The sequence below is a fragment of the Corvus brachyrhynchos genome, unplaced genomic scaffold (genome assembly GCF_000691975.1).
Source record: "Corvus brachyrhynchos isolate BGI_N302 unplaced genomic scaffold, ASM69197v1 scaffold70, whole genome shotgun sequence".
Classification (NCBI taxonomy): domain Eukaryota; kingdom Metazoa; phylum Chordata; class Aves; order Passeriformes; family Corvidae; genus Corvus; species Corvus brachyrhynchos.
In genome coordinates this window covers 8,714,686-8,725,618 of record NW_008236217.1, presented here as the reverse complement: position 1 = coordinate 8,725,618, position 10,933 = coordinate 8,714,686, and the positions used below count along the sequence as shown (strand labels likewise).

General features: G+C 47.6%; 1 protein-coding gene across 3 annotated transcripts in view; it reads left to right on the top strand.

The window, feature by feature from the left end:
* The window catches only part of TJAP1 (tight junction associated protein 1), a 39,199-nt gene that overhangs the window by 19,542 nt on the left and 8,724 nt on the right, over window positions 1–10,933 (top strand). For 2 of the 3 annotated variants that reach the window (XM_017746311.1, XM_008643334.2), the window contains exons 2-5: window positions 3,189–3,283; window positions 5,376–5,429; window positions 7,467–7,625; window positions 10,678–10,706. In XM_017746311.1, the coding sequence (XP_017601800.1) occupies window positions 7,500–7,625; window positions 10,678–10,706 (155 nt within the window). In that variant the 5' untranslated portion in view covers window positions 3,189–3,283; window positions 5,376–5,429; window positions 7,467–7,499. Of the gene's footprint in view, window positions 1–3,188; window positions 3,284–5,375; window positions 5,430–6,961; window positions 7,016–7,466; window positions 7,626–10,677; window positions 10,707–10,933 lie in introns of all 3 variants that reach the window. The other variant, XM_017746319.1, reaches the window with a different exon arrangement.

The window sequence follows — 10,933 nt, the reverse complement described above, 5'->3', positions numbered from 1 at the left end:
CTCGATTTTAATCCAAGAGTCACTATAATGCTATTACTCAGATCTGAATCATGGGCATTAACATACAAGCAGAACTGAGATGTGAGTCTCTGCACTTGGAACTGTTATCAATTTATTTTAAAATGAGCTTCAGTGTAACCAGCAGCAGAATGGATCTGAACATTCTTTTGAGATGCCTTCTCTGAATGAAAAGATCTCTCTCATTAAATGTTAAAGGACCCTTTAATAACCTTTCAGTCCTTTTCAATTGTACTTGCACCAGCAGTCTACAAGTCCTGCTTTTAATTTCACACAGCTCATTTTTCTGTCCTGGACAGACATCCCTTGGTGCAGTTATTGCACCGTCCATCTCAGTGGTTAGTTGTCTTGGTCAGGCTTACTGCAGCAGCTTTTCAGGTAGTCTGCCTTGAGACTTTTGAAAGCTAAGGTTTCCTCTATCCATAAGCACAGGAAGGCAACTGGACAAGATTCTCTTGCATTTGCTTTTCATGAAGGTAGTCAGGAGATATTGATACCTCCTAAAGCAGGATGTGCCAATATCCTGTATTAGATATGCATGCAGAATATAGGTTGGCCCACAGAGAGCAAAAATTCCAGGTTAACTGTGGTGATCAGTTATGTGTCACAAGACATTTGGTTTTCTTACCTTGTGGGTATTGTACTTGCAAGTTTTTAGAGTGTGCTGACTCTGATAGCCACAAAAAAAATATTCTGTAGTGTCGCATTAGAAACAAATGTGACTGTGACTGTGTTATGGAATGTATTTTTTCAGTAAGTTTATCTTTCTGAATAAAAAGCAATGCTAAAGAAATGCTGCTTTTAAGAGGAAAAAATTGGAAAGGTGATGCAGTACCTGAAATAAGAAACTTTATCTGCATCATAATCACTATTTCTCTTGAGGAAGTGCTGATCCTCAGCACTGGTAAGCAGACTGTTTTATAAGGTCAGAAAAGGCGACACAAGAGAAGATGATGATGAAGAAAAGACTAGAAGTCCTCTGCTTCTTTGCAGGGAATGTTCAGCTATTGCAACCACAAGCAGGCAGAAGTTGTGTGCATCCTAGAACTAAATAAGTGTTGGCTACCTCAGACCTCAAGAGACTTGTCAGATATCAGGAAGACACTAGGTGCCTACAAATGTTATCTTTTTTTTTTTTCTCTTGTTCTTTCACTTTTTTCAAAGCATTCCTTTTTGAACTTCTTTTCTCTGCTAGGGACCTCTTTCTTGTTACTGGAGATGAAGCAATGCTCATGGGTGGTGGTGTGGTTTTGTATGCATGCCAAGTGGCTGTTTGTTCTGTACAGGGCCCACAGAACTGTCTTAAGCAATTCAATGCGAGATGACATCTGTTTCTGGTGTGTGGTAAAGGTTTTGCCTTTCTCTGATCACACAGAGAGCAGAGCTACCTTGCAAGTGGATTTTACACTGAGGGATGCTTTCTGGTAAAACCAGCTAGAGTCAAGCTTGTGTGCTGCCTGTGTAAGCTGCACTCTGTCACTGGGTCATGGTTAATCCCAGCTGGTAACCAAGTACCACACAGCCGCTTGGTCACTCTTCCCTCTGCTCTGAGTGGGATGAGGAGGAGAACTGGAAAGAAGTAAAACTTGTGGGTTGAGATTAGAACAGTTTAATAATTGAAATAAAGTAAAATATAATAATAATTGTAATGGAGAGAGGGAGAGGAATAAAACCCAAGAAAAACAAGTGATGAACAATGCAATTGGTCACCACCCGCTTACCAATGCCCAGCCTGTCCCTGAGCAGCAGTTGGCCATTCCCAGCAACTCCCCCCCGTTTATGTACTGAGCATGATGCCATTAAGTATGGAATATTCCTTTGGTTGGTTTGGGTCAGCTGTCCTGACTATGCCTCCTCCCAGCTTCTTGTGCACCATGGCATGAGAAACTGAAAAGTCCTTGAGTAAGCACTGCGTAGGAACAGCTAAACCATCAGTGTGTTACCAACATAACTCTCATCCCAAATCCAAAACACACCACTGTACCAGCTACCAGAAAGAGAATTAACTCTGTCCCAGCTGTAACCAGGACATGCTGTCCCTGTGAAGAAAAAGTCTGTGTGTGTTTCATCTTTGTGAGGCGGTTGAGGGATCCCCAGCTTTTTGCATGAACAAAGCAAATTGTTAGGTTTACACTGCAGTCTTCTGACCCTTTGTGTATTTGTGTGTGTCTGCCTGGAAGATGTGACTACTGCTTATGCTGATCAGTGTGAGCCTTGTGGCCCTCAATAAGCCATTCCAGTGAAGCTGTAATTGTCAGTGAGTTTAGAAATCAAGACTGGCACAACATTGGATAATAGCTAGAAGACAGTAGAATTGGACCTACTGCAGGTGATAGACTGCTAGGAAGAGGACTGTAAATGTTAAGGAACATTACTGATGAGAGGTGGAAAGGATGGACAAAAGGAACTAGGAGGTTAAGTTTCCTCTTGTATTACAGTGCTAATTAGAAAAGCTGAAGAGCTGCCTCCTGCTGTAGCTCCCGGCTAAAATTGAGCTTCTGCAGGATAGTCTTAATGTGGACTTGACAGCAAGCTCCTTCAAAGAGAGGCTTGTGAATAGTGTGATGAGCAGAATTAGTGCCGCCTTCTATTTCTGGATATTACCTATATCCATTTCTGCTTTGGAGCACGAGGTCCATCTGTTCTGCAGAGAGTATCTGCTCCTCTCTGAACAGAGGGGTGGTGAGTTGAACCGCCTTGGGATTCTCACTCTGTGGTAGCAAGCGGTGCTCAGGTGTTGTAGATGAGGAGACCTTTGCTGTCCTGTTCCCTGCAGGGATGTCTGCAAAACTAAGTTGGGCTGGTGTGGCAGAGTCATTGAAGCAGAATGATGGAGACTGGATTCTTGATGTTGGACAGGAATGCAGGTGGGGAAGCAGGGACCCCTGGAGCCATGTAGAAAAAACAGCTGCCTTTCCGAGGTCAGTTACTGGTCTGCACAGACATCCTGCTCAGTTGAGAGATGGTTAAATGACCTTTGCTTTCTGGGATACATTGAAGACACGGAGCTTTTTACCATGGTGACCTGGCATTAGATAGCAGTGCAATGGTACAGCAGTTTGCTGTTGACTTGTGCCCTGGCACTTGGCTATGGGTTGCTCTGAGCATGCCTGGTTGTTTCCATGTTTTGTGCTGATAGGTGACAGCAAGTTTCCTTTCTCATGTTTCAGGAACTGTTGGCCAGATGCTGCTGAATGCTGACAGGGGAAAGCTGATTCGGAGACAAATGACCAGAAATGTTTGGACACGTCGTCACTCGGGATCTGTAAGTCCTTGTTTGAGGGAAAGTTGCCTGGCAGCCCTGTGAGTTTTTGAGTATGGAAATTCTCAGATCATGAGGGTAGATTTCAAATCCTGGTATCTTTTCCAGGTAAGTGGGGCTGAGATGGCAGGTAGCATGGTTGCTGCCTCTAGGGCAGGAAGCAGGAGAGTTCTGTTTGAGCCTGAGGAACTGTGTGCTGAGAGACAAGGAGGCCTTTGGCATGTTCGTTCTGAGCACAGCTGCAGTGGAAACATGCATGGGTGCAGCTGTTCCTGGAAGCCTCTGTCTGTCTGCCATGTGGCTGGTGGTTATCCCTTGATGCTGAACCAGCTCCTGCTGAGAGTTAATGGAAAAGCAGATTCAAGCTATACTGCCCTGATCCTTCCTGGAGGTGCATGTTCTCCCTTTCTCCCCTCATACTTTACAGTTTGCCCCACAGAGCAGTTAATGCTGTTGTGAAGCTGTTTTTCCCTGTGCTAGTTGAGACCCGACTACAGCATTATAGCAAGGAAAGGGGCCAGACAGCTTGTTGGGGCAGGGCCAGCACTGGGGCACCTCTTCAATTTGTTTTGGCAAAGCTTGATTTTGCGTGGTTCTGGTTGCCTGCTTGTTCCATTCACCTTGAATCTGACTCTCCCTGCATGTGTGTAACTGCTCCACACCCTGCTCTCCTGTCCCACCTCCCAGGGCTTCGTGCCACTGACAAGGGAAAAGTAGCACAACATCAATAGTGCTTCAGGGAAAGGAAGGTTTTACTGAATTCTCTTTCATGCCAGTGGCGGAATGATGGCAACAAAGCTACTCTCTTACAGCTGACTAACCCAGATTAACCCAATTCTCTTCTTGTAGTGAGGGGTACATGTTGTGGTTTGATTTCAGCTGCCAACTAAGCATCAACAGCTGTTGGCTCACTTCTCACCCCTCAGTGGAATGGGGAGAGATTTGGGAAAAAAGTAAAATTTTGTTGGTTGAGATACAGACAGTTTAATGGGACAGAAAAGGAAGGGCTAATAATAAAAGAATTAGAATGTACAAAGCAAGGGATGCACAGTGCAATTGCTCACCACCTGCTAACCAATGCCCAGCTAATTCCTGAGCAGTGGTCCCTGGCCAGCTTTCCCCCTAGTTTATGTATTGACCATAATGCCATATGCTATGGAATATCCCTTTGGACAGTGGGGGTCAGCTGTCCTGGCATGTCCCCTCTCAGCTTCTTGTGCCACTCAGCCTACTCCCTGATAGGGTGAAAAGCTGAAAAATCTTTGCCTTTGTGTAAACACTGCTTAGCAACATCTAAAACACCAGTGTGTTATCAACATTATTCTCATCCCGAATCCAAAGCACAGCACTTACTAGCTACTAGGAAGAAAATTAACTCTATCCCAGACAAAACCCGTAAAATACCCCAGGCTTTGACCAGAGAGGAAGGTTATTTCTGAACCTGTTTTGTATCCGTGGTTGGCTGGATATTTTACAGAGGCCTGTCAACAGCAAGGTAGAGTATGATATGCTGCTTGATGGAAATCAGAGGGTAGCTTGCCTTCCTCCCTTGTGGAGGTGTTGGGTTATCACAGCTCTAGGCACAAATGTTTTGGCTCAAACAAGAGCCTGATAATTGCCAGCTCATTTGTGGGTGAAAAGCACTGACTTAAAAGGATGAGTGAGATAATTGTTAGCATCACCAAGCTTCTGTACTGAGGGCTTCACAGTTAGCATCCCTCTGCAGTGGCAGGGAAGATTAGCTGGGAGGGTCCTATTCTAAAGGAGGTTTGTTTAGTCCTCCCTGGAACCAATGTTGCTTTGAAGCCATTGATTCATGAATTTTGAGTTTATGTGATTCCAGCTGCCTGAGTGCCTTGAACATTTCCTTGCCATGTGCCTTTCCGGCTCTTGCTGGGCTATGTGGCCAGCTATTTCTAAGTTCATTTTCTTTACTTTCAGAAGATCTGATGGAGGTTGAGGTGGGTACCTGGAATGAGGTGGCCATTCCAGTTGTCCTTGGTTATAAATATTCCCTATGCATTACGTACTTACGGGATGAGATTTCAAGCTGGCTGTTTTGGTGGATGCTAAGCTATTTGTTTCTCTTCTTCAGGTCATCTCTGTGAGTGTCCCAGCTTCATGAGGCTTCGAATTTGAGCCCAGGCTGGTAAGTGCTCATGTCCTTATGAACTAGAGTAATGATTGTGATTTCAGCTGGGCATATCTTATGCACATCTCCTGTCCTTAGCCTGGCAGAATTGACAGAAGAGTCTCTTAGACCACCTGTTTGATAGTGGGCCATTTACAAACCTGCTTTGGGTCAGGTTTTCAGCCTTTCTCTCTGAAAAAGGAGAAATGTCTTCCCAGCAAATGAGACCTATCTGTTTTGCTTAGGGATGCAGTGCAATGTGTATTCAGTATCATGGATGTAATTTTTCTAAAATATTAGAGATTTCTTCACCTACTTCAGTCTTTTTAGGAGAAGGGACCTTGAGGAAATGACTGCAGCAAGGGAAAGTTCCCAGCATTCTGATGGGGGAGATTTACATGTTAGTCCTAGGAAGTTGTTCGTGTTTGTGGAAAGGTGCAAGAAACCTTTGTGAGCTTGTGTTTGTAGCAGAGTGAAGGACAGTTTGCAAATGTACCTGTGAAGTGTAAAGCCTATTATGTCTTGGGACCACTCTGTGCTTGGTGCTGACACCTCCCACTTGCCAGTTCTCTCAGGGGACTCAGTCTAGGTGTCAAAAGAGGCAGCTACATGAGAGTGGATAAGAATTGGAGAGAACTCCTGGGGTGCCATTCAGGCTCTTACCATGTAAAATGTCACTGTCCAACACACAAAGCAAGTGAAGTCTGCTGGGTCACGGGCCCAGTGGTAGCTGTCAGCTGCAGCTGTGTAAATGGGAGTTGTGTGGCCCTGCTTGTAGAAGTGGGGAGAGAGCATGGTTTGAGAGAACACAGGTCCTGCACTTTGAAGTGCTGCAGGTCAGGTGCTGAGGATTGCAGAGATGCTAGGCTTGCTGAGTATAAGGGTCCTGCAAGGGCAAGGAGAATGAGAACTGGGCACTTAATCCAAATATAGGACAACTATCAATGATGCATATGTTGTCACTGAGGAAAGTCTGGTATTGGGCTCTGCAGCACCTGCTTAGTATCTCCAAGACTTCTTGTCTTGTGTACAACAGGCTGTTGACATTCTGGCTGCTTGTGGGGAAGTCTTCCTGCCCTCCACTGCAGACTCAAAAGATGGAAAGGAGGGTGTTTCTTCCATGTGTACAAGACAGCTGCTTTTCTTCTACCCTATTTTTTGCTCTTGTACTGCTCCTGCAGCAGGAAGAATCCCAGCATGGGTAGGATGAAGGAACTAATCTTTCCACTAGTGGTACAGCTGCATGTCTACTTATTGTACACTTATTCACTCTAAGGGTGGTGAGGTACCGGAACAGGTTGCCCAGAGACTCTTCATCCCTGGAGGTTCAAGGCCAGGCTGGATGTGGCTCTGAGCAACCTGGTCTAGTGGAAGGTGGCCCTGCCCATGGCAGAGGGGTTGGAATGAGATGATCTTTAAGGTCCCTTCCAACACAAACTATTCCATGATTCTGTGTTACAAAACCTGGCCTTAGGTACCAACGTCAGTGACAGTGTTCCCTAATTTGATGCCACCTGTGATTTGGGGGTTGTCTTTGTCTTTTTTGCCAGAGTTATCAGTTCTCCTGACAAGTCTCCCATGGTCTGCTGTGCCAGGGTCCCAGTGTAAGCCAAAAAGTTCTGGGCTCTTTAATGGCTGAAGTCTCCTCCCACATAGTCCCTCCTGACAGTGACAGGACATGATCAATAACTCCTGCTCCAGCTGTCACTGCTGCCTGTAAAGCTTGCAGTTTCCATATTGAAAAAGGCCTTTCCTAAAGAGCCTAATCAATATGCTGCTGTGAGGTCTGTTCTCATTTGCTATATATAATCTGGACACACACAACTACGTGAGTGAGCGTGTGTAGAGGGGGGAGAGGATGTGCCAGCCCTCTGCTCTCACTGGCTGGGAGAAGGACACTGCTACCTCTTACTTTGCTCCCTCTCTTGCAGCTGCTGCTCAAGGCTTGTGGCTACATCCTTTCCCTGCTCTATTAGCACTCTGCATGGGGACCTGCTCTGGGACTCCAGGGGAGAGCCGTGACTCTGTCTTCTGTACACTTTCTGCTGTTGGTAGGTAACCCACTTTCGGAGCCACGCAGGTGGGAGGATGTCGAGCACAGCCCCGTCAAAGAAGCCTTATCGCAAGGCGCCCCCGCAGCATCGCGAAATCCGACATGAGGTACCCATCATTCGTGACGACCAGGATGGAGTGATCTTGGCTGAGCAGAGTCAGGTAACAACTTGCCGGGTGACAAAGGGCTTAACACCATTGCACCAGCAAACAGGGTTTAGTTACACCGAGGCAGGCCAGCTCGAGCAGGCAGAGGGGTTTGAGGTTTGCAACCTGAACTTCTCCTCATCGTGGTCCCTGGAGTCCAGCAGTGAGAAGGAAGTGGCAGGGTGCAGAGCAGAGTTGAACATCAAGAGCCAGACTGTCTCACCAGCACTTCCACGTGGTGGGAAGATGGGGCAGCGAAGTGGGAAGCGGTGCTCAAACCGCAGTCGTGGGCACCACAGCAAATTTGTGAGCCGTAGCATGGAGACAGTTCTGGTGTCTGGAGATGAAAGACACCATCCCACTTGCTCTTTCAAGAGCAGAAGCCTGGAACGCTCACTTATATTTAAAGAGCCTCCCGAAGTCCTGACACCGAGGAAGTTTCGTGTCTCTTCTACACACCTGCCTCTCAAAGGGATCTTGAAGCAGACCAACATGACAGGCTCATGCCCTGAGAGCTTATGCAAGTCCCGCTCAGTAGAGACACTTTGCCGTGGTCGTGGTTCACGCAAGTACAGTGATCCTCAGCTCTGCCTCAGCCCTAGGGAGAAGCGCTCCCTGGAGCACAGCAGCAGCAGGGCCGCTGACTCTGTCAAGCGCAGGGAGAAGATCACAGAGGAAAAACTGAAGTTCTCCAAATTCCTGGATGAGATTACCCAGCGGGTGCTGAGTCCCAACCGCTTGCGCTCACTGGGAGAGACCAGGGGAGCAGAACAAGACCAGAACTCTCCCCTTTTCCCCAGAAGCTCTGTGCCAGCAGGCCAAGGGGAAGGTCGTCTGAAAGGGGTCAAAACCAAGCATGCAACTGAAAGATCCCCCTGCCCAAGCAGAAGAAAAGCAGAAAAGAAAAGTGAGGGGCTGGGAATGGCTTCGGGCCAGAGAAAGTATGCTGAGGAAGCTGAGAGAGTTTCCAGACTAAGAAAGAAACCTGTCCTTGGGAGGAAGGACAGTAAGGGAAAACTTTCCTTGGAGAGAAGGGTAGTAGATCTGTGTCAGTATGAGCCGCAGCAGCTGGCAGACCTGGGGCTGGCAGGGACATCCTCTGGGCAGCAGCATTCACTGTCTTCATGGAAAAGCAGTGCAGAGGGCAGAAGGGATGAAAGCAGTCCCTGTTCACAGCTTTTACAGCCACACCATCAGTGTGCTAAGCTTGGGCAGAAGCGTGCAGTGGAGCCGAACTACCCAGAGAAAGGATCCTGCTCCACTCCAACATGCTGGAGTCGGGAGGAGGGACCACCTATCCCATCTAGATCCTCCCCTTCCTTCAACCTGGCACTAAACAAGGTAGGTGCCAGGGTCACCAACTTGCAGGCAGGGCTCTCTCAAAGGCCAAACCCCTACCTGGATGTCATCTAGTCTGTAATGCCAGGGCAGAGAGCGAGAGCAGGCCCCCAGACCTCATGTTGTGGGTGCTTAATCACCAGAAGGTGCTCTCTTGTGGGTGCCACTCATGGCTGTGCTACAGGTTGGGTTACTCCAGGGGGTAACCAGCTTCCCTTTGGCCCAGGACTTAAGGAAGGTAGAAACTGGTGCTGTTCTCCCCACTGCAGACTTCCCAGGTGTTTGCTGGTTGGATGCCCTTCAGGCTGCTGGGCAGTAGGTGTGTGCTGGAGGGAGGCAGCTCTGTTGTCAGGAGGTGCTGGGATGTTCCTGGTGCTTTGTGTATGCCCTGTGCCTGGCTGTCTTGGGGTACTGGGTGTTTGTGTGATGGCTGTTTCAGGTTCTTTAAGCTTTCTCCTCTTTTCTCTAGCCTGCTTTGAGGCAATGCCATTACCTTGTATTAATAAGAATCACATTATCCCCTTTGCCTGGTCACTATCATCTGCTGTTTGTGTATTTGTGAGGGCAGGGGAGGCAGTTGCTGGATAATTCCATGTGAATTAACTGATTGCCATGTGGAGTGAGGAGGCAAGAAAAGAATGGATTGATGCTTTGCCTTTAGGAACAGGATGGTGTCTGCAGGTGGTAAAGACCATTGTTTTAAAGTGTGAATTAATGAAGGAAGCAGCCCCTGATGTCTTAAGGCCAGAACTGGGATGGTGTACCTTATGGAATTGTTAGCAGCTCAATGGCTGTCTGACCTGGTCTCTCAGCCCAGGGCTGACTGTGACCCATAATGGACTCTCTGAAGTGTGGCAGCACTTGGGTTTGTGAAGTGCTGTTGGTATGAAGCACCAAAAATCATCCATGGGCAGTTTGGGCTTTGTGAGAGTGGTCCGAGTCTTGGGCTTTCACAGAAAATACGGTTGTTTCTAGTGCTAGTTAAATATCTCCCAGCCATCTTGTCAGGCAGCAACCATCTCATGGGTTAGCACAGGGAGTGCAAAGGAAGTGAAAATACCTGAACTGTGTGCTCTGTCTGCTCCCTGTGTCCTTGTTCTGCAGGGCCCTGCTCCAGCCATCTCTGGGGATCTTGCCCATAACATTTTCTTTTACGGGCTTTTCTGACCTTTTGTGTTTCTTCTGCTATCCTAGAATAGTTACAGTGGCTGGTTTCAGGTCTGCAGAAAGAAACCTTTTTCACGGCACAATCTGGGTGGTATAATTGGTAGCCATAATTTTCAGGTCCCAAATGATTGTGTCTCGTGCTTTTTGTGGGGCTTCAGGAGCCTCACAAGTGATTGCTGCGGTGACAAGTGAATCCTGTGTATGCTGGCCTGTGAGTTCCCACCAGCTGTGGATGTGGAGGAAGCTGAAACACCAGCTAAGGTGGTGATGTTACAAGAGATGCTGAGATTGCTCCATGGGGAGGGTAAAGTTACCTAACTCGTGTGGTGGATTCTAGTCCAGCTCTTCTACCCTGAACCAGGACACACAGTGTGTTTTGGTATCAGATAGCTGAGCAGTGTGTACAGATCCTTGTAGCTCTAAGCTTGCCTGGTATGAACTGTCAGAGCAGGGGAGGAAGAGTCACAGCTAGGGTCTAGCAACCAAAACTGCCTTTTAGGACAGTGTGAGAGACCAACTCCTCCTCTAAAAGAATCTCACAGCTGTTTTCTTCCCTGTGCAGGAACCCTTGACGGATGCAGAAAGGATGAAGTAAGTGTCCTGCTCCCCCTTTATGCCTGTCATACTGCAACTGTGTAGGTTCTGATTACTCACATCCTGCCTGTGCCACCTGCACAGTGAAGCTGACTGGCCCTGCAGGCTCCTCTCAGATCTTCAGTCGTCTTGGGGCTGTGTGGGCAGATCTTTGGTCTGTGCCTTGCCAACCTGTGCCTTGCATGTCCCGCCCACTGGAGGAGGAGGGAAAAACTGCCACCACC